Source organism: Myxine glutinosa, chromosome 5 (assembly GCF_964187855.1).
Source record: "Myxine glutinosa chromosome 5, kmMyxGlut1.1, whole genome shotgun sequence".
NCBI classification, from domain to species: Eukaryota; Metazoa; Chordata; class Myxini; order Myxiniformes; family Myxinidae; genus Myxine; species Myxine glutinosa.
The window spans coordinates 69,698,072-69,722,780 of NC_136265.1; the positions used below are offsets into that span (position 1 = coordinate 69,698,072).

The following is a 24,709-nucleotide window of genomic DNA, read 5'->3' on the forward strand; positions in this document are numbered from 1 at the left end:
TTGACCCCATCCCCTCCAGCTTTGTCAAAGCCTCCCTCCCTGCTCTCTCTCCACTTATCATTGCAACAATAAACTCCTCCCTGTCTACAGGCATCGTCCCACCTTCCCTCAAAATTGCTGCTGTTACCCCCATTCTAAAAAAACCTGGTCTAAACCCTGACACCCTAAACAACTTCAGACCCATCTCCAACCTACCCTTTCTGTCAAAAGTTTTGGAACGCGCTGTAGCCACTCAACTCAAACATCATCTCTCTGCCAATAACTTGTATGAAACATTCCAATCCGGATTCCGCTCCAACCACAGTACTGAAACTGCTCTCCTCAAAATCACCAACGACCTTCTCCTCTCCTCTGACGCTGGCAACCTCAACATTCTCGTCCTCCTCGACCTCAGCGCTGCCTTTGACACCATCGATCACACTATCCTCCTCACCCGACTTGAATCCACCTTTAACGTCACCGGCACTGCCCTCTCTTGGATTAAATCATACCTCTCTGACAGATGCCAGTTCATCTCCATCAATAACTGCAAATCCCCCACTGCTCCCCTCCCCCAAGGTGTCCCCCAAGGTTCAGTTCTTGGCCCCCTCCTCTTCATCCTTTACCTGTCCCCGCTCGGTCACTTAATCCGCCGTCATGGTCTCCAATTCCACTGCTTCGCCGATGACATCCAGCTTTTCATCTCCACCAAGTCCGTCTCCACCGACACCCACTCTATCCTGACAAACTGCATCACTGAAATAAAATCCTGGCTTCAAATCAACTTCCTCAAGCTTAACTGTGATAAATCTGAAATAATCATCATTGGCCCAAAAACGCTCACAAAATCCACCCATAACTTTGCCCTCAACATCGACGGTATCCCAGTATCCACCTCCCCTCACATCCGGAATCTTGGCGTCATCTTTGACCAAACCCTTTCCTTCGACAAATACACTAAACAGATCACAAAGTCAGCCTTCTTTCACCTGAAAAACATTGCCCGTCTCCGCTCATCCCTCTCCTCCACGGCTGCAGAAACCCTCATCCACGCCTTCATCACCTCCCGTCTGGACTACTGCAATAGCCTCCTCTATGGTTCACCCTCAAAAATCACCAATAAACTCCAATACATTCAGAACTCCGCTGCCCGTCTACTCACTCATTCCCGGACCCGTGACCACATCACCCCCGTCCTTTACAAGCTTCACTGGCTCCCCATCCCCCAGAGAATCCAGTACAAAATCCTCCTCCTGACATACAAAGCCCTCCATAACCTGGCCCCATCCTACCTGGCTGACCTCCTCTCCAGACACACTCCCACCCGCAACCTCCGCTCTGCTGGTACCAACCTCCTGACCCCCTCCATCCGGACCAAATTCAGATCCTGGGGGGACAGGGCCTTCTCCATCGCTGCTCCCACCCTCTGGAACTCACTACCTCACACCATCAGAGACTCCTCCTCACTCACCACATTCAAAACATCACTAAAGACCCACCTGTTCAACGCTGCATTCAACATTCAACCCACAGCATTTAACCCCTGACTATCTCTTCTCCTTCTCCCTCCTTTTGCTTTAAATATTTTCCTATTGATTCTTGTCTTGTCTTTTTGATTCTTGTCTTATATATATGCCGTATATCGCTGCTGTTTGTTTTCTTGATTCTTGTCTTTTTGCAATTGTTGTTTTCATGTATTGTTATGCATTATGTTTTCCACTCTGTCAAAGCGCCTTTGGGCTTCTGGAAAAGCGCTATACAAAATAAATGAATTATTATTATTATTATTATTAATATACTCTCTATCTTCCTCATTTTCCATATTCAGTGGGTCATTGAAATAATCTGATTTGCGAGATCCAGGTTTTATTAGAAGAAACATTAATCTGGGGTTTAATTTAACATTTGGGTGAACAGAACTCAAAAACGCCATTTCATCATTAAATAACAATACCTTTTCTTTCACAAGAAGAAACACTCTTGATCTTCCTGTTGGAATGAGACCCACTATGGTTCTTGTATCCCTTCTATATTCCTTGTTTTGAAGCGCTTTCACAACAAAATCAGGGAGGGTAGTTCTCTCCTCAACTTGCCATAATAATCCTTCATCATCATATTTTGGATATTCTAATTTCCCTATATTTTTAAGCTCTTGCTCTGTCATTTGACTAAAATCTTTTATCATTCGAAGTTTTTTGGGAGTATATTCCAGCGTAGGACTTTGAAATGAAACTGTTTTTTGTTCGGCAGATTTTAAAAGAGGTTTAAAAAACTTCTCTTGTTGTCTTTCAAATACTTCTTCACCCGATAGTTTCTGTCTCCGTTTCTTCTTTGTCTCTTCCTGTTGTTTAACAACTTTTGAAACTAATTGATTATATTCCTTAAATTTTCTTGCTCGTTCTTCGGCGTTTATTTTATTTATACAAAAAAATTATTGGTTATTATATCATCTTCTTTTACAACAACATATTTATATTTTTCAGCCGTGTTTCACAACACCCTCAAATTTCTTTTTACTACATAATGTAGAACAATTATCTCTCAAAAATTATTTATATCTATTGAATTTAGTTTGAATAAAATAAAAGTATTAGCATTATTTCTTATCGAGCGACGAGGGAGTTGAAAGTATGATTGACTGAGATAAATACAATTACAAGAAGAATCTCGCCCCCTTGTATAGTAGCTGTCCATAACCATTTGGTTTCTCTCATTAACGTGATCATCAAAGATAACGAGGTTCTTTTTTGTTTCATCTAAATCTTGGGGTAAAGGTATATCATCCGTATTATCGCTGAGAATACAAGTTACGGCTATAGGTGATGTGGGTTTTGATTTCTTTTTACCTTTTTGAAGAGTAACACAATATAGTTGTATTCGATCTTTAATGTCATACTTATTTAGTTTGTGGTGAAGCTTAAATAACCCGATTATATCTTCTTTTTGAAGACCCGCATTAAAACCATGTGATAGTAGTTGATACTCTGGTTGAAAACTTGATTTTGTGAAAATTATTAAATTTTCATAATCTAAAAAGTTTGGAGTAAGGAGCATCTTTAAAAGCAAACAGGTTTTCCCACATCTACTTGAACCAACTATTAGACATCTTAATGAATTTGGGAGATTCTCGTGATTATTAAATTTTATCTTACTTTCCCAAACGGGTAAAAAAATCATTCATTTTATATATGTTTGAAAATAATTAACGTTTAATCATTCGGTCTGTGTGTTATCCCTATTATAATCGTGTATACATATTAGAATTGACTCAACCAAACGTTTAATTGAGTTAAATATATCTTGAAATATTTTGATAATGGGTTCATCCATTTTATATACTCCAACAAAAATAAAAATTAGTTTTTATTTTCATATTATTTTAATAATTCCTATACAGCGACATATATGTTATACTTCTGTAATTTTAACTACAACTTACTCACACCCTAATGTGTAAATGTAATTATATATTTTCATATTATTTACCTATGTGGTGTCGCTGGTACTAATATCATTAAACATACACGTCGCTGCTGCTCCCGTAATTTTATTTTGAGGTGTAAGATTGTTAATATTAATCATTGGTCCGTTTGTTTTCCCAAATAGTTCTCGGACAACAACATCATTTACTTTCATTTGAATGGATGGGATCACACCGCCAATAAAAACATTTGACACCTCAATAGCGCAAACAACTTTACATTTCTCATCCATCAATTCCTCTGACATAATACGATGATCTTCGATACATGATTCTTCGCTGATTTTGTTGTTGTAAAATGGATTTAGAATTTAGGGATGATTACCATCTTCCTTACACTTTATATATTTGGTCAAAAGTTTTGGATACATTATTGGTGGACGTCCTTCACATTTCCGCCAAAATTAATCAATCCCACTAATAAAAGCTCCAAACCTGTTCTTTTCCTTTTTCATTTTTTCAATAACATCGGCCTTCATCAGATGTGCTTTAACAGTATTAAGAATTTCTTCAAACATTTCTATTGTTTTTGTTCCCTCCATCGTCATGGGTACTCACGAATTATACATAAGGGGCAACGAATATGATTCAACTCTATGTCCCTTAGCATTAATTTTATTCGCTTTAATACCCCATGAAAATAACGTTGGTGTTTTGATAAATAGTTTTCTAATACCACTTTGTGCATGAGTATGATTGTAATTATATTTATTAAATCATGAAACGATGATAAATAATTCCGTTGTTGTTGTAATACTTTGGTTCTTCAAAGATAATATTTTTAATATCAAAATCAAGATAAGTCAATGCCATATTATAGTTATTTTATAATAGAAATGTTTCCTTAAACTAAAAATCAATTCTATTTTTTTTTTTTTTTTTTTTTTTTTTACTTAAAGGAATAGTTTGTACTGGGGTGGGGGTTCCTATATAGCGACTGATTGCATTGCCCATGGCATATGCTGGGGGTTTTTGCATACCCGCTGTAGAAATTCACATTCACAAACATTCACAAACATTCACAAATATTTGTAAACTTGCAATCGCGAAAATCAGGAAAATTATTTAATTAATTAATTAATTGTTTAATTTCATTCATTATTTTTGTTAGGCCCCACCCACTTTTTGTTAGGCCCCGCCCACTTTTTAAAGTTTGCCAGGGGGGATACGTGGATTTTGGGGGGGTGTCCTGGCTCTCTCAATTCATATCTACTGACCTCATACTGTACATGGACGGATCAGCTGCATGGGCACCGGACGGTACAATGCAAGCAGGCTATGCAGTGTGTACTGACCATGAGGTGGTGGCACAAGCATGGCTACCGGATACATTTTCGGTGCAGAAAGTGGAACTGTGTGCACTGATCGCAGCATGCAAGGTAACTACGGAGAAAAAGGTGAATATCTTCACTGACTCAGCGTATGTGTGGAATGTGGCACACAAAGCAGAAATGCACGGCTTCCTCATCTCCACCGGCACTCTTGTGGAAAACAGTGAACTGATAGCAGAATTACTTGAAGCCTTGCAGCTTCCATCAAAAATAGCTATCATTAAATGTAAAGCCCATGCAAAGGCAACGGATGATGTGACGAGGGGAAATGCGCACGCTGACATGGCAGATAAAAATGCAGCTGGGTTACCAGTGGAATACCAGATGCCTCAACACCTAGAGAAGGCGCCGGCAGAGGTCCCCACTGTACAGGATGTTATTGCTCGACAGGAAGTGGCAGGCAACTAAAGAGGAGCAGACTACATGGACAAAAGCCGGCTGTGGAAAACTAACAGCCACTGGACTATGGGTACGAAATGGTGAAATGGTGGCCCCCAAAGGCCTATTGCCTTGGCTTGCTCATCTGGCACATGGTCATAGCCATACTAGCAAGTGGGGAATGGTAAGTACTGTGTGCAGGACATGGTACGCCCCAGGTTTTACGGTTGTGGAGGAGCGGCTCTGCCGCAGATGCGTGATATGCCAGGCGTCTAACGTCAGTAGGGCTCAGCCGCAGACAAAGGTGGGGGCTCATCCCCCCCCCCCCCCCGGGGGGCCGTTTATACACATCCAACTCGATTTTGTAAAAATGCCACTGTGTAGTTCGTTGCAACACATGTTGGTAATTGTGGAAATGTGCACGAAGTGGGTAGAAGCGTATGCGTGCTTTAATACCCCCATGGTGAGATGTGAGGCAACGACAGTAGTGAAGCTGCTAATAAAGGAATATATCTGTAGGTATGGCATACCATATAAGATCTCGAGTGATAAGGGAGGACATTTCACTGCAGACATTAACAAAGACTTGTGCAAAGCGATACAGATCAATCAACGATTCCACTGTGCCTATCACCTGCAGTCGGCAGGAGCAGTGGAACGTCAAAACGGCATCTAGAAAAATAAAATCAGCAAAAGATGCGAGGAGACGGGCCATAAATGGCTTGATGCCAATCCTTTGGCATTGATAATCATGCGATCGACGGCAAACAGGAAGACGGGATTGTCCCCGCATGAGATCCTCATTGGCCGACCTATGAGAGTGCCTGTGATGGCACCAATTGATTCAACAAAAATGGACTTGCATTTCATGGATGGCACGATATTGGAATTTTGTAAGGCTTTAACAAAAGTTGCAAACAGTTTCCATACACAGGTGAAAGCAGCGATACCTGATCCCGCAACAGAGCAGTGCCACCCCTTTCAGCAAGGTGACCAAGTACTGGTGAAAAACTGGAGGCGGACCACAGCGCTGCAGCCCAGGCCAGGTGGACGGGACCGCATCACATACTTCTTGTATCGCATACCGCAGTCAAGTGTGAAGGTAAGCCTTTGTGAGTACACGAAACACACTGTAAGACATACATACCACAGGGAGAAGAGCATGAAGAAGCCCCTCCGGTTCCTCAGCCTCCTGGGGTGATAGCGCTGACCCATGAGTGACCCCCTCTTTGGCAGGAACCGTGGGACCGCGACGACCAGGGACAGTGGAAACTCAAACCCGTCGTGGGGCTGTGGTGACCCCAGACGCCAACCCCGCCACCACCCTGACTTGTCCAGAGGTGCCGGAGGAGAAGGAGCATGAGCACGATCATAATTGGAACACCTATTGGCAGGTATCCAGGCATGTAGCGGCTGCCCTGAATAAAACTAAATGTTGGGCATGCACGCCTGTTCCCTTGTCAAGAAAAGGAATTCATATGAGAGCAATTCCGCCTTCCTTTTACACAGATTTGTTGGAAAGACAAGAGCGACATAAGTAGGTATTCCCTGGAAGACAACACCCGTGGTAGCCAGTCCTGTTTAAAGGTTATGACTAAGACAAGAGAAGCATTCAAAGAAGAAGAAGAAGTGTGTCCTGAGTTAAGGGAGGGGAGGATGCCACCCAAACTCCAACAGGAAGAGATGCCCGGGCCCATACATTTGATAAAACAAGAAAGAGGAATCCTCTGCCTTCAAATTTCGGGCCACGAAAACTATACGTATGAATTTGCAGGGAAGGCAACATAGTCCAGGAGCCAGAATCTGCTCAAAATGGTTTCGTGCAACACCCACTACACAGTTGGTTTGTCACTTCCAGCTGATTGGGGAACATTTCTATAGAACAAATCCAGCCCTGATGTACAGTTGAATTGTGGCAGCAACAATAAATGGCAGCCACTTTTCTATGAGGGGGGTGGTGTCCGACACGTAAATCTGAGATTTTGACGGATTTCATTTATTTATTTATTTTTTCTCTTAGCCCCTACAGGCAAGATACATCCAATTTTGTTGTGAAAGTTTCATTCATGAGTATGAGACGTCTATATGTGTATGTTATAAAATAGTTTTATATCTCGCATGTCATAGCTGTTCATATAATTATGCAAAAATAATATCGCCTAATTCGAGGAATTCCCGAAATTTCCAAATATTTTACGATCAAAACATTTTACACAGTTGTCTATGCATTGAAATAGTATTGATGTGATGAAATATCATATTATTGTTGTAACATGAAACTGCACTTTGTATTTTGCAGTTATCTGAATGAGAAGCAAGGAACATAACAACCGAAGCATGGCGAGCGAGAGTAGTGCAGAGGAATCTTTCCCACTTCTACCACAAAAACGCATGAAACTAATCGATTGGAAAAAATGCATCATCTGCCAAACAAGCACAGCTTCAGATTTAAGGAAAGCAGGTGATGAAGGAATTGCAAAGTTTGTATCAGCTGCAAAATACAGACGTGATGAAACCTACCAACGTCTCGAGACTTCTATTGAAATGTTGCACACTATGGAAACTGTTTGGCACCGTGCATGTTACCAGTCGTACACAAGCTCACACAATCTTAAGTATGTCCATGGAAAGCCAGCAGAGGATTGCTGTTTGAAGGACGTTGACGAAAGTACAACCCGGCTGAGAAGTTCAGCACCTGCTGTGGACTGGTCGTTGTGTCTCTTCGGTCAACGCAAGTACCATGGAAAGAGCAAGGTACTGTACAATATTACAACGTTTGATGCGTGTACCGCAATACAGCAATCAGCATATGTAAATGGAGACGACGACATGCTTACCAAGATAGGTGGCATTGACCTATCATAAGATAGGTGGCCATAAGATAGGTGGCCATAAGATATTGACCATAAGATAGGTGGTATTGACCTGATAGCTGCTGAGGCTAAATACCACAACCCATGTAAAGCTCAGTATACAAGCAAAGCGAACCTCAAGTACCATGCATACAAGGAAGAGAAGTGCACAGAAGATGTCTATTCAGATGCCTTTACTTAGCTCATGTCCTCGGTTGAAGTAGGCATCTAGCGAGGAAAGGCTTATGAGCTCACCAGCCTTCTTGCAAAGTACAAGACTATTCTGACAGGTATGGATGTTAAAACAGCAGATAGCTATACCAGCCAGAGACTCAAGCTGAATCTCCAGAATCACTTCAAGGACAGTGTGGTTTTTCATCAACAGCAGGATCGAAGCAAATCCCAATTGGTATACTCCAGCAAGATCTCACTATGTGAAGTTATCAACGCCGCTCATTTGAAAGAGAGACAAACTGCAACTACTGATACAGCATACGTTACCCATGACGATGCAGATGCTGGGCCGATGAGCACCATTTGCCATGCTGCTCAGATCATCAGGACCGATTTGAAGGACTGTGCAGGCATCCAAATTCGCCCATTGAGTCTTCATGATCTAAATCTGAGGAGGTCCAAGGACATACGACCAGAAAGTCTATATAACTTCCTGCGCTGTGTCATCTGCAAGGAATCAGCTCCACCACCATACACTGAGGATAACCCTAATGCAGCAGATGAACGTCATGTTATAATGCTTGGCCAAGATATTGTACACAGCGCTTTACATGGCAGAGTAAAAACACCCAAGCATGTAAGTCTCGCCATGTCAGTTCGCCACCTGACTGGTTCGAAACAAGTCATCAACATACTCAACCGCATGGGCCACTGTTCATCTAATGAAGAAGTTGAAGCAGTCGATACCAGCCTAGCCATGGAAGTTGTTGCCAAGTCCAATCTTCTGGATGTTGTCAGCCCATCAAACATCTGTCCAGGTGTGTTCATAGAAGCAGCTGCTGACAACAATGATATTGTTACAGACGCGGTTGTGGATGTTGGTTTACCGAGCGGTTTGGTATGACCGCGTCTGCACGTTTACCCGATTATACTCGAACCTTGGCCGAGTCGCGCTACGCTAAATCAATTGAGGAAAAGGACACAACGGCTGGGTTAAAATGACACGACACCAAGGGTTCAGTTCTCAAGACCTCCGGAGGAGGTTATAATATTGCGGAAGGTCAGATTACAGGGATGAGAGAGACAGCATAGTAAGGTAGGCACTTAATTACGGTCTTATAGTAGCCCCGACAGACGACAGATAAACAGGACAAAACTGACTCACACGGGGATTGATGGCAAGGAAAGCGGGTAGTCGATGGCTCAAGGTGCACCTTGGCTCAGGGACAGAATCGACCCGGTCCGGTCCAGTAGATGCGGGGAGGTCGCTCAGCGCTCGGAGGTCGCGACTTGTCCTTTCAAGCTGGGGGCGCATCTGATCTCACATCCGGTAAGTCGCTGCGCATATCCGGCGGGGAGTGACACGCCCTCGGCTCGTTAGCTCCGCCCCAGATGGAATCGGCCCGCCGCTTCTCACTGGCTGCGGGGGGTTACCGGGCTCCGCCCCTGACGAGGAGCCGACAGGCAGCCCCTTCATGGTAACCCCGTCGACGCACATGGGTAATGGCGGCTAACCGAGCCGGAGTGAGGACGCACACTCCCCGCGCTGTTGTGGTAGTTGTTGTTGTAGTTGTAGTTGTTGTTGTAGTTGTTGTGGTTGTTGTTTCATGGGGAAGATGGGAGGAGGTATGGGGAGGTCCTAAACTCACTACTGGTGCCATACGATCACATTCTGGTGCAACGAAGAGTCAGAATTAATGGAAACGAGTCCTTAACTGACATAGACTAAGAATAACTAGCAAGATGTCCGAAAGTTGTCTACGTGAGATGCGGTGGACCTGGGCACGACATTTAATGGGGGAAAAAGGGGAAGGTCGGTTCTACAGAGTGTTGTTTACAGACAATGGGACTAGGGAATGGGGGATTGGGGATAGTTGGGGAGTATTGGGGAAATAGGGGAATATTTACAAGCGGATATGGAGGCCAAATGCCATATCCGCAACAATATAAATGAAGAAGGATGATTGATGTTGATTGATTGAAGGATTATTCAGTAGCAAAATATGTGTGTTTATTTTAATAATACAACAAATAACAGTTATATGTTAACATTGTAATGTTCAGTGAATGACTATGGTTATGATACGCAGCAAGATTGACCTGGTGAGATATTTTTGCTGAGATTACTTGTGGACTTTTGGTCATAACAGGAGTGGGGTTGATGATTTAAGGGGTAATGAAATCTATATTTTTCTGACTTTACTTAAGAATATGAATGAATAAATGATCGTTTTAAAGGCCATTTTCCCCGCTAGAGCAGGGGTTAGCCTTGCGGGTCCCATGACAATCATGGTTCCCTGTTTGAGGCAATGTTTTTATGGCCGGATGCCCTTCCTGGCGCCAACCATTGGTCGCCTCTTACGATGCGCAGGGATACGGTGTACCTATTCTAAATCGGTGTACATAACCGGGATCATTCATCCCAGCAAGCTGGTACTCAATTTGCCGACCTCGGAAGGATGACAGGCTGAGTCAACCCCCCTGGTGTTAATTTAGCGATCGACCCGGATTCGAACCCAGGATCCTCGGATCCCAAGCCGGCACCATAACCACTAAGCCAACACCAGGCTCACTTAAGGATTGTCCAATTTTGTTTCTTGAAAAGATCATAAAGATATATCATATTACAACCATAACCACATTTGAACAACATAAAGACGATATTGCATAATTACAGTCGAAAAGCAAAAACTACATATTTCAGCGATTTTGTGTGTTTTGGGTATAATACAAGGTATAATAATAAATAAAAAAATTAAATCATACTTGAACAGCATAACGAAAATCCCCTCATACTTCCCACTATCCTTTTAATTATAATGTTGAGGAATCCCTATTGGAAGAGCTGAAAAAACAAAAATACAAAAAATAAATCATCAATTTCGAGCTTTACGCTACCCCCTTAATAGAAAAGTGGCTGCCATTTATTGTTGCTGCCACAATTTTACTGTACATCAGGGCTGGATTTGTTCTACAGATGTATCCCAAGCACCCTGAAATGACAAACCAAGTGGATGTTGCACGAAACTCATCTTCTAGGCCTCTCTTGAAAACTGGCTCCTGGACTAACATGCCATCACACCCTGACAGAAGGAGGTCATCGGGGGGCTTGAGTATAACGCCAACTGGACCAGTTATGAGAATGACTGCGTATTTAAGGGGGAGACAGACGCTGCTTATCAGAATTCAGGGTAGGACCCCGTGGGACAATGTTTGTTTGTGGGGACAAGGCTTACCCCTACCTACCGAGAGGGTGAGTCGGTGCCTGCTATCTAGCCTATGTTGTGCCCCAAATACATTTCATGGAAGAAGGGTACCTGATGGAGGCCAGACAGACTAGGCGGAAACGGGCCTTATGGGATAAGGACGGCCAAACGTCATTGCATGGGTCAGGATGTGAAAAGGCAGTGAGCTTTGTATTTCCAGGAGCAGGTACGGTGATGAACAGTTATTGACTCGATAAATTGCCATTTCTATTAGAGAAGGTAGCAAATGAGTCAATAGAGGCAGATCATGCATTGTTGAATGCTGTGGTAGAAATGTGCACAATGATAATGCAAAACAGAGTGGCGCTTGACTTACTTCTGGCAGAAAAGGGGGGAGTTTGCAGAATTGTTGAAGGTAAATGTTGCACTTGGATTCCAGACCCGACAGAGGGAGTGCATGCAACCATCAATAAGATGAGGGAGATAAGTACCAATTTGAAGGATGAAAGATTGGACAGAGAGAAGTGGGGAATAGGCGCCTGGTTGGAAAGCATCTTCGGAGGTTGGGGGGCCAAGATAGTTCATTGGCTGATGGTTGCAGTGGGACTCCTCATCACAATCATCATTGTTATTGGAAGCTTGAAAGTGTTAATCTGTGTGTGTATCAGCAAGTTTTGCGATGCAGGTACAGGTGAACAACACATGGTGATCCGGGAACCGGAGTAAGATGCATGAGACATCCCCGTACGAGAACCGCCACCTCTCTACTCCCACTCCGCCTCGCCCTCAACCCTTGCCCCCTATTCATTTAAACCATGCCCAACCAGCCCGATAGCCTATATCCAAGAGTTAACTAATTAAACCATGCAAGACCTGGAGGCAGCTCTGGAGCGAGCTGGTGGTTCTGACCCCAGTGAACATCATGAGTGGTGAAGACTGTGTAATGTCATGCTTGATGACGACAACCAACTGTGGGTCCCCATGGCGGAAGAGGTGATCATGTGCGAATCCTAAAGGGGAAAGCTTCAAGAAATTTGTCTTGTGTTTTTAATAAAGATGGATAAGGTGGCTGGACGCCATCGTATTTTAATGTATTGCAGACCTGCATTTCACAACCAAAAGCTTTATTAACACTTTGCTTAAATCGAAAAATAAAGGCAGATGCCTGCTACTAACTTGATATTTGCAATTTAATTTTAAAAGACCCTGCCTGTTAACGGGTCTCTGGTTACTTTTTGCCTCTTGTATGGGAGACTTTGGTCGACCCACATGCTTAGCAAATGACTCTGCTTTTGAGATTTTGCAGTCTTTTACAAAGCCTCAAAAACTATATAGTGGAGGCCAATACTTACATTTCAATCATTTATAACTGCATATGCAAATGAATAATTATTTCTGTATACTCAGTATAACCAATTTGCTCCTTTTAAATGTTGCTCTATAATGGAGATACTTTAATTCTTTCTCTCTGCCTTAACTTACAAACTTTAAAAGGTAAGGGGATGGGGTCCATGGAGGTATTTGCTTATCGTCTGTGATTCATTGCCCCAACTTCATAGAGTGCGTGTCTAATGCCAACACAACATTTTGGAGTGGAACAGAGTGCATGTCTAATGGCAACACAACATTTTTGTGTGGCACAGAGTGCATGTCTAATGCCAACACAACCTTCGGTAGTGGAACAGAGTGCGTGTCTAATGCCAACACAACATTTTGGAGTGGTACAGAGTGCATGTGTAATAGCAACACAACATTTTGGAGTGGAACAGAGTGCATGTCTAATGCCAACACAACATTTTGGAGTGGAACAGAGTGCATGTCTAATGCCAACACAACCTTCGGTAGTGGAACAGAGTGCGTGTCTAATGCCAACACAACATTTTGGAGTGGTACAGAGTGCATGTGTAATAGCAACACAACATTTTGGAGCAGCGCAGAGTGTGTGTCGAATGGCAACACAACATTTTGGAGTGGAACAGAGTGCGTGTCTAATGCCAACACAACATTTTGGAGTGGAACAGAGTGCATGTCTAATGCCAACACAACCTTCGGTAGTGGAACAGAGTGCGTGTCTAATGCCAACACAACATTTTGGAGTGGAACAGAGTGCGTGTCTAATGCCAACACAAAATTTTGAAGTGGTATAGAGTGTGTGTCTAATGGCAACACAAAATTTTGGAGTGCAACAGAGTGCATGTCTAATGCCAACACAACATTTTGGAGTGGAACAGAGTGCATGTCTAATGGCAACACAAAATGTTGGGGTCGTATAGAGTGCGTGTCTAATGGCAACACAACCTTTCGGAGTGGAACAGATTGCATGTCTAATGCCAACACTACATTATGGAGTGGAACAGAGTGCGTGTCTAATGCCAGCACAACATTTTGGAGTGGCACAGAGTGCATGTCTAATGCCAACACAACATTTTGGAGTGGCATAGAGTGTGTGTCGAATGCCAACGCAACATTTCGGAGTGGAACAGAGTGCATGTCTAATGTCAACACAACCTTTCAGAGTGGAACAGAGTGCATCCCTCCAGGTCTTCAAAACAGCTGCTCACCACCATCTCTTATCTTCCCCCATCCAAAACCTTGATCTTTTCTACCCCCGTTAATCCACCCCAAATCCACCCTTCTTTCCTGAAATTCCCTGTCGTGTCCATCTTGTTTATCCCGTGTACATCTTGTTTATCCCGTGTACCCCCATCCTCCCCGAGCCCACTCCCTTCCACAGATCTCCCGATGTCCCTGTTCTCTACTGTTGCTGTGCTTCCCTCTCGTCTCCTGCTCCCATTATTATATGTTCTATGAGTGTAAAGACCGTCAAAAATGACGGTTGGAACAGTTATTGACGGTACAGCGGCATGAGCATGTCGAAGTCTGGACCTAGTGTCAGGGGTGCTTGTATCATCCTTATTTATTAGACATCCTACAGACGGAAATGAACACTTGTTTTACGCTGCGCACTTTACACGTCACGTTCAGCAAATGTCACCTCCCTGTGCCTTGTATTTAGGCTGGTTAAAAAAAAATTGCTGTTTATCATCACTTCTTTTTCAAAAAGGTGGGTAGGGAGGGAGGGGTTTTTTTGGGGGGGGGGGGTTTCAGAGTGAAATTTTAATGGGTTATTCAACGCACAATATGTTTTTTTCTGAAATATACTTGATCGGCCATGCATGATGAATCATGTTATGATTTCTAAACGAGTAAACCTTCGTATGTACACACTGATACGATTCAAATAAAGGAAATAAAGAAACCTATGTCACATTGAGTTCTGTTTACTTTTAATATTTGCTGATACGTATAACAATGGTGGACCAAAACTTCGGCTTTTAAGAATAATGTCCGGTTGCCATACATGTATCTATCAGCAGCCATTGCGAAAGCATTCATACATATCGAAAGCATTATGTTCATTGGTCTTCTGTTGGTTTGGCTGATCCAGGACAGTAATAACGAACGCAATGAAATTTCCAAGGGTATTGATGACATCTGCCAATGTTGAATCTCTAGCTGCAACATGGGTCAGTCTTTTTATCTCCCACTGAGATGTTTACCACTCCATTGGTGTCCTCAATTGGTACACCTGAAATAGAAAAATCACTATAAAATATACTTGTACATTGTCTACTATACTGTTTACCTATCAGCCAAGCTACAAACATCAAACATCAAGGTTCAAACAACAAAAATGTGGGGAAAAATTGTACATTGAAAAAATGAGCACACACACACACACACACACACACACACACACACACACACACACACACACACACACACACACACACACACACACACACACACACACACACCCTTTCATAACTAATAATTGCAAGTATTCATCAGTCTCAGATCAAATTCAGTGTTTTGTACTGAAATTCTGTTTTTTCCAAGTCTGGATTTGGTTTGGAATCTTGAACCACCCGGGAATGAAAACTAGACATACAGATCTGGGATCCCAGGACAGATATATCGACAGATTTTCGTTGAAAACAGACCTGGAGTCCAACATTTCCCACCATTCTTTACGAATAAAACAAGGAAGCGCACCCCCCATTTATCAGAAGCAAAACCTTGCGGTCCACGTAAATGGCGAGCGAGGGGGAAAACCCGCACACACTAAATATTCAACAACAACAACAACAACAACAATGTACATTAAAACGGTTATATTTCTTACCACCAAGCGTTCCCGACACGAGCTCATAACACAGTTCGCCTAGAGTGATATTGTCGCGCACATGTAACTTGGCTCAGACGGTACGCGAGTACATACAGAATTCGAACCTGTTCCACTGAGCGGGAGCGGATTTTACTGACTTCGCGAGCAAAAAAAAAAAAAAAAATTTAATTTAGGGGCGGACGACGTTTATGGGGCGGGCGGCGATGATAGACAGGAATTGTTTTTTTCCAGCCTATATTGTGATTTAAAAAACGCTTCCATGCACCGACCTTGAGGCTCGGTTTGCAAGCCACCGTCTGCAATTCCAATGTAAAAGACTTAATTACTCTTCTTTTGGGTCCTCAGAGTCTTCAGGTTCTTTTCAGTCTTTGGTGTATTTTGGGTATTTTGGGTGTTTGGGGTTCATTGGGTCTTTTTGGTCTTTTGGGTCTTTGGGGTATTTTGGATCTTCAGAGTGTTGTAAAATGAGAGAGTACAACATTGTCTCAGATCATGAGTTTAATCGTAATCGATCTCAAACAGTATCTGAAAAGGAAAACCAGCAATCATAGTATTAGTATTAGTATTACTACAGTCTACAGGTACATACAGGTACATACAGGTGATATCTATTCAAGCGAGCATGCAGCGCGCAATGCAGAATCCTTACCATTCTACGGAGTCCCGGAGATGCTATAGAATTACATGTCACAGAACTACCTTCTGCGCTGAACGAACAGTCTCTTTATAGAAGCCGCGTAGTGGCAATGAGTAGGATAACACCAGGGTCGTAACTTAGGTGACAATTTCACCACACGGAGTACTTGGGGTTCTTCTGAGTCCTTGGGGTCTTTTGGGTCCTTTTTGTCATTTGGGTCCTTGGGGTTGTTTGGGTCTTTTGGATCCTCGTGGTCTTTTGGGTCTTTGGGGTCCATTGGGTCTTCAGGGTCTTTGGGGTCCTTTGGGTCTTTGGGGTATTTTGGGTCTTCGGGGTATTTAGTGTCTTCAGAGTCCTTGGGGTCTTCTGGGTCCTTGGGGTGTTCTTGGTCTTCATTATCTTTTGTGTCTTTAACAGTCTACACTCTACAGGGACGTTAGCGTTTTGGGACTTTGGGTATTTTGAGTGTTTGGGGTCCACTGGGTCTTTGGGGTCTTCTGGGTCCTTGGGGTCTTTTGGGTCCTCAGTGTCTTTTAGGTCTTTTAACCGGTGGACACAGTTGTGGTCAAAGATTGCCCTTAAAACCCCCCACTCAAATCCCTCCAAAAGCACTACTCAAAGCCCTTTAAAACCTAGCCTAATGAAGGGGGATAGACACACACACACACACACACACACACACACACACACACACACACACACACACACACACACACACACACACACACACACACACACACACACACCATTTTATATGGTAGATGTGTTGGTCTTGTGGAGTGAACATTGTGGAGCGGAGTGAGCTGTGGAGTGAGCCTCGACTTTGTATGCAAATCAAAGACGTTCATCAGTTAGTGAGTGCTGAGTGAGTGTTTTCGACAATAATATTTGAAAATTTTGAAAGAAACGGCTTTTTGGGGAATTTAAAAAAATGCCTCCATATCTTCAAAGGGAATATTAAATGACCCCCACATTTTTACCTCCACAAAAAAAAAAAATTCTTCAAAATTCAAACAGGATGAGAATATCACATCACAACACTTGGTACCCGTGCTCGTACTTAATAAATGAATGTCTTCTCGTTCAGGAACATCGACATTTTGTACAAAATAGAACACATTCATATTTCAATGAAGAATAGTCGGGAATGAAGAATAGTCTGGAATGAAGAATAGTCGGAAATGAAGAATAGTCGGAAATGAAGAATAGTCTGGAATGAAGAATAGTCGGGAATGAAGAATAGTCGGAAATGAAGAATAGTCGGAAATGAAGAATAGTCGGAAATGAAGAATAGTCGGAAATGAAGAATAGTCGGAAATGAAGAATAGTCGGGAATGAAGAATAGTCGGGAATGAAGAATAGTCGGGAATGAAGAATAGTCGGGAATGAAGAATAGTCGGAAATGAAGAATAGTCGGATATGAAGAATAGTCGGAAATGAAGAATAGTCGGGAATGAAGAATAGTCGGGAATGAAGAATAGTCGGAAATGAAGAATAGTCGGGAATGAAGAATAGTCTGGAATGAAGAATAGTCGGGAATGAAGAATAGTCGGGAATGAAGAATAGTCGGAAATGAAGAATAGTCGGAAATGAAGAATAGTCGGAAATGAAGAATAGTCGGATATGAAGAATAGTCGGAAATGAAGAATAGTCGGGAATGAAGAATAGTCGGGAATGAAGAATAGTCGGAAATGAAGAATAGTCGGAAATGAAGAATAGTCGGGACTGAAGAATAGTCTGGAATGAAGAATAGTCGGGAATGAAGAATAGTCGGGAATGAAGAATAGTCGGAAATGAAGAATAGTCGGAAATGAAGAATAGTCGGGAATGAAGAATAGTCCCATTTTAGTGTTCAATGTTCAAATACGAGCTGTGGTTCCTCGATTGGGGTTCAATCAGGAATTCTTGTTCGTTTTTCAAACGAAAATCCGAATATTTATAACGAAATCCTCGATCTGTGGCGAATCAGCGGATTGGAATTAAACAAAACCCGAATATTTGTAACGAAATCCTCGATCTGTAGTGAATGAGCGGATTGGAATGGATGAATTAATTCTTTTCAGTGTGCTGGCGTCACTCGCACGTCTGTGCCACACAGTACTGCACTGTACTGTACTCTTTATTAGCTACACTGTACTGTACTCTTTAGTACACTCTACTGTACGCCATGAATGGAGATGTCTCCGGTGAGGATAACAGGTTGAACCCTCCGGGATCCTCGAGTTTCTCCGATGGAAGGAACTTGGTCGGTCCTGAAGATTCTCACTCGGACTGCAGGTTCAGGATCGCTCGACCTGAGGAGAACGAGTCCGGACACGGTACGTGATGTTTACTGTTTAAATACATTTACACGGGGAATTACACCATCGACTGGGAGGGACACGATACGTGATGTTCTCTCCACATTGTCATGTTCTCTCCACATTGTCATGTTCTCTCCACATTGTCATGTTTTCTCCACATTGTCATGTTCTCTCCACATTGTCATGTTCTCTCCACATTGTCATGTACTCTCCACATTGTCATGTTCTCTCCACATTGTCATGTTCTCTCCACATTGTCATGTTCTCTCCACATTGTCATGTTCTCTCCACATTGTCATAATCTCTCCACATTGTCATGTTCTCTCCACATTGTCATGTTCTCTCCACATTATCATATTCTCTCCACATTGTCATGTTCTCTCCACATTGTCATATTCTCTCCACATTGTCATATTCTCTCCACATTGTCATGTTCTCTCCATATTGTCATGTTCTCTCCACATTGTCATAATCTCTCCACATTGTCATGTTCTCTCCATATTGTCATGTTCTCTCCACATTGTCATGTTCTCTCCACATTATCATATTCTCTCCATATTGTCATGTTCTCTCCACATTGTCATGTTCTCTCCACATTGTCATGTTCTCTCCACATTATCATATTCTCTCCATATTGTCATGTTCTCTCCACATTGTCATGTTCTCTCCACATTGTCATGTTCTCTCCACATTGTCATGTTCTCTCCACATTGTCATGTTCTCTCCATATTGTCATATTCTCTCCATATTGTCATATTCTCTCCACATTGTCATGTTCTCTCCACATTGTCATGTTCTCTCCATATTGTCATGTTCTCTCCATATTGTCATGTTCTCTCCACATTGTCATGTTCTCTCCACATTGTCATATTCTCTCCACATTGTCATGTTCTCTCCACATTGTCATGTTCTCTCCATATTGTCATAATCTCTCCACATTGTCATGTTTTGTCCACATTGTCATGTTCTCTCCACATTGTCATGTTCTCTCCATATTGTCATAATCTCTCCACATTGTCATGTTTTCTCCACATTGTCATGTTCTCTCCACATTGTCATATTCTCTCCACATTGTCATAATCTCTCCACATTGTCATGTTCTCTCCACATTGTCATGTTCTCTCCATATTGTCATAATCTCTCCACATTGTCATGTTTTCTCCACATTGTCATATTCTCTCCACATTGTCATGTTCTCCCCACATTGTCATGTTCTCCCCACATTGTCATCATCTCTCCACATTATCATATTCTCTCCACATTGTCATGTTCTCTCCATATTGTCATAATCTCTCCACATTGTCATGTTTTCTCCACATTGTCATGTTCTCTCCACATTGTCATATTCTCTCCACATTGTCATGTTCTCTCCACATTGTCATGTTCTCTCCACATTGTCATGTTCTCTCCACATTGTCATGTTCTCTCCACATTGTCATATTCTCTCCACATTGTCATGTTCTCTCCATATTGTCATGTTCTCTCCACATTATCATGTTCTCTCCACATTGTCATGTTCTCTCCACATTGTCATGTTCTCTCCACATTGTCATGTTCTCTCCACATTGTCATATTCTCTCCATATTGTCATGTTCTCTCCATATTGTCATGTTCTCTCCACATTGTCATAATCTCTCCATATTGTCATGTTCTCTCCATATTGTCATGTTCTCTCCACATTTTCATGTTCTCTCCACACTGTCATAATCTCTCCATATTGTCATGTTCTCTCCACATTGTCATAATCTCTCCAAATTGTCATCATCTCTCCACATTATCATATCCTCTCCATATTGTCATGTTCTCTCCATATTGTCATGTTCTCTCCATATTGTCATGTTCTCTCCATATTGTCATGTTCTCTCCACATTGTCATATTCCCTCCACATTGTCATATTCTCTCCACATTGTCATGTTCTCTCCATATTGTCATATTCTCTCCATATTGTCATGTTCTCTCCACATTGTCATGTTCTCTCCACATTGTCATATTCCCTCCACATTGTCATATTCTCTCCACATTGTCATGTTCTCTCCACATTGTCATATTCCCTCCACATTGTCATATTCTCTCCACATTGTCATGTTCTCTCCATATTGTCATATTCTCTCCATATTGTCATGTTCTCTCCATATTGTCATGTTCTCTCCATATTGTCATGTTCTCTCCACATTTTCATGTTCTCTCCACACTGTCATAATCTCTCCATATTGTCATGTTCTCTCCACATTGTCATAATCTCTCCAAATTGTCATCATCTCTCCACATTATCATATTCTCTCAATATTGTCATGTTCTCTCCATATTGTCATGTTCTCTCCATATTGTCATGTTCTCTCCACATTATCATATTCTCTCAATATTGTCATGTTCTCTCCATATTGTCATGTTCTCTCCACATTGTCACGTTCTCTCCACATTGTCATAATCTCTCCAAATTGTCATCATCTCTCCACATTATCATATTCTCTCCATATTGTCATGTTCTCTCCACATTGTCATAATCTCTCCAAATTGTGATGTTCTCTCCATATTGTCATGTTCTCTCCATATTATGATGTTCTCTCCATATTGTCATGTTCTCTCCATATTGTCATGTTCTCTCCACATTGTCATATTCCCTCCACATTGTCATCATCTCTCCATATTGTCATGTTCTCTCCATATTGTCATATTCTCTCCACATTGTCATGTTCTCTCCATATTGTCATGTTCTCTCCACATTGTCATATTCTCTCAACATTGTCATGTTTTCTCCATATTGTCATATTCTCTCCATATTGTCATGTTCTCTCCACGTTGTCATAATCTCTCCAAATTGTCATTATCTCTCCACATTATCATATTCTCTCCATATTATGATGTTCTCTCCATATTGTCATGTTCTCTCCACATTATCATATGCTCTCCATATTGTCATGTTCTTTCCACATTGTCATTGCAGGTCAGGTCACTAAATTTAGCCACCAATTATTTTTGAGGTCCATTTTGGCCAAAAGCTCAACATAGGCCAAAGGTCAACAATCCTCAATTTTCATCCGATTGACTTGAAATTTGACCAGAATATGCATATTGAGTCACTGAAGCCTCTTCGTTTTGAGGGCAAAAGGTCAAAAGTCAAGATCACATACAATCGTCAATCTCCAGATTGACTTCACATTTCAACAGAATTTGAAATTTTGCTACTTTTTTTTCCTCCCTTGTTTTTTTGTTGTTGTTTTTTTTTATTCCTGGATTTGTTTTTCCCATGTCAGATTGAGTTATCTGTTTTTGAGTTTTTGTTTTTGAATGCTGTCAATTCTGTCTATTTTCCACGATTGCAGAATATCACTGGTTCTATATCGACCATCAAAAGGTCAGATTATCAGAGAATGAAAAGTAAACACTTGCTGTCCAGGGCTATATTGTGATTTTTAAAGTTTATTTAGAATTTTAGAAGTACTATTTAATGTTGAGTTTGAATGGGATGTTTTTATTTTCAGATTTAATTGTGAAAGTGAAGGTTGAGTCCGAGTTCATTGATGATTCCTCCTCGCTTGTCAAAGGTCTGAAGAACAACAATAATAATTTATCAGTGATAATTCTAATAACATAAATGCCTTTTTGAGTAACAAACTAATTGTCAAATGGTTTGCAGGTGAAACTCATCTCGGAACGATGGAAACATTCCAAAGTTATATTCAGACTTCCCAAGATGCTTTGAGCAATGAGCATGTAAAGGAGGAACCACGTGGTTCTCCTCCCATGGAGTCCAGCAAAGCTGCTCAGCTGCTCGACGGTAAGCCGAGCTTCATACAGAACACATAACACTGATTACCCTTGCCAGAGGAGAGTTGTTACCATGACAATGTTGCATTGAGTCCAATTGTTACTTGCGAAAATCGAAGATTTTTCAAGTATATTGGTTGGTCTTGTGTGTTATTCTGTCTGTCTGTCTGTCTGTTTGTTTGTGTGTGTTTGTCCACACAGAATAAATATGATTTTCTTTGCAGCTGTTGGTCCAATTGACAGGGAATTATCACCATCGGTGCACCTCCTCCTGTATAATTTCTTAATGATAATTATGACGTCATAGGTCACGTGGTACAGGCACCATCTTGGAAAAACCGAAAAACTTTGCACCTCTATATCTCCGAAAGCGTTGCATAGAAAAAATTGAGACATGGCTCATTTTAAAGAACTCTCTATGGGGGAGAACATATGTTAATGATGACCATAGATGCCTCCATTATGTCACAATTTGACAAGTACAAAACTTAATCCAATTAGGATGAAATTTGTTAAGCATCATCTAGGGATAAATTGGTGGGTAAAAAAATTAATGCTGATGTTATCGGTTACGTGGTTCGACCGCCATATTTGTTTTAAGACAAAAGCCTTTAAAAAACACTAAAAACACATCCTGGGAAAGGTCTGAAATCTATGATTGCTCTTTTTTGTTACCCTGCGCTCGCGAAGCGAAAAGCGGGGTTAAGCATTCAGTTACGTACGTGTGCCGTGTCTGCATTTTAAAAATTCATTTTCTGGGCAACCGTTGGTCTGATTGACAGGAAATTTTCACCATAGGAGGGCCTCCTCCTGTAGAATATTTTAATGATGATTATGACGTCATAGGTCACGTGGTACAGGTCAGGTGCCATCTTGGAAAAACCTAGCACCTCTATATCTCTGAAACCACTCTATGGAAAAAATTGAGACCTGGCTCATTGTCAACTACTCCCCATGGGGAATAAGATATGTTAATGATAATGTCATCGGTGCCTTCGCTATGACGTCATAATTCGATAAATACAACACTTATCCATCCGGTCATTATTTTAAAAAAAAATCAGCAATTGTTTGTCTGATGGACACTAAATGTTCACCATAGAAGCACCTCCTCCTTTAGAATATGTTAAAGAGAATCATGACGTTATAGGTCATGTGTTACAGGCGCCATCTTGGAAAAACCGAAAAATGTTGCACTTTTATGTCTCCAAAACCGATGCATGGAAAAAATTGAAACATAACTCATTGTAAAGAACTCCATATGGGGAATAGGTGTTGTTAACGATGACGTCATTGGTGCCATAATTATGACGTCATAATTCGACAGGGACAACGCTTAGTCTGATCAGTTTGAAATGTATTGAGCGTGATCTATGCAACAATAATTATATTAGAGAATATAAATTAATGATGTCATAGCTCACGTAGTCTGGCAGCCATATTTGATCAAAGAAAAAACAATGTTAAAAAACAGAAGAGTTGGCTCGCAACAAGATGACTGCGCAGGGTAAGTATTCTATGAATACCATCTAGTTTTACTTGTTTTTAGGAGTTTTTGTTAATAATGAAATTATTTAGTTCTAACTATGTGGAATAACAGATCCATTAAATTGTGGTCAACCAAGTGGGTTTGTTTCGCTTCTCTAGACAGGGATATTTTTATGCCTCCACCAACGAAGCTGCCAGGGGCATTATGTTTTCAGGTTGTCTGTCCAGCTGTCTGTCCATCCGTCGGTTTTCGTTGCCGCGATAACTTGAGAATGGCTGATGGGATCTTTGTCAAACTTGGTGCAGGTATGTATAATGACGTAAAGATGAGCTGATTAAATTTTGGGGTCACAAGGTGAAAGGCCTGTAATAAGTCTGTAAAAAGTCTGTAATAGGTCTATAAATTCATAACGACAAAAGAGATCAGATTCAAACTTGGCACAGGTATGTGTAATGATGTAAAGATTAACTGATTACATTTTGGGGTCAAGAGGTCAGAGGTCATGATAAGGAAAAAATTATGTTGCTGCACCAACTTGTGAACCAGTGATGAGATTTTGAACAAATTTGGTGTAAGTATATATATGATGCAAAGATGAACTGATTGGATTATGCCATCAAATGGTCAAAGATCACAGGTTATGTCAGGTAAACATGTGATAACTTGAGAACAGCCGAATGGATTTAAATCAAACTTGGTACAATTATGTATGATGTAATAATGTGGGCGGAGGTAAATCGGTCGACGAGACATCGAAGAGTGTCTGGTCGTTCTAGTTGCTCCTAAAATACCCAAAAATCTTTCTGTACTTTGTATTTTTGGCATTTACTCAGGATTGATTGGACACATGAAGCCAACGTCTCAAAAGTCGGTTTCATTAATACACACTTTGGAAATACTGGGACTTGGCACGTGTGAAAC

General features: G+C 41.5%; 1 protein-coding gene across 1 annotated transcript in view; it reads left to right on the forward strand.

Annotated features, from left to right (window-relative positions):
* Window positions 1-18,237: 18,237 nt before the first annotated feature.
* LOC137428543 (uncharacterized) overlaps window positions 18,238-24,709 on the forward strand; it is a 36,035-nt gene continuing 29,563 nt past the window's right edge. Inside the window, exons 1-3 of the mRNA XM_068118453.2 lie at window positions 18,238-18,545; window positions 22,014-22,076; window positions 22,169-22,309. Coding sequence (XP_067974554.2) covers window positions 18,395-18,545; window positions 22,014-22,076; window positions 22,169-22,309 — 355 coding nt within the window. The 5' untranslated portion in view covers window positions 18,238-18,394. The remainder of the gene's footprint in view (window positions 18,546-22,013; window positions 22,077-22,168; window positions 22,310-24,709) is intronic.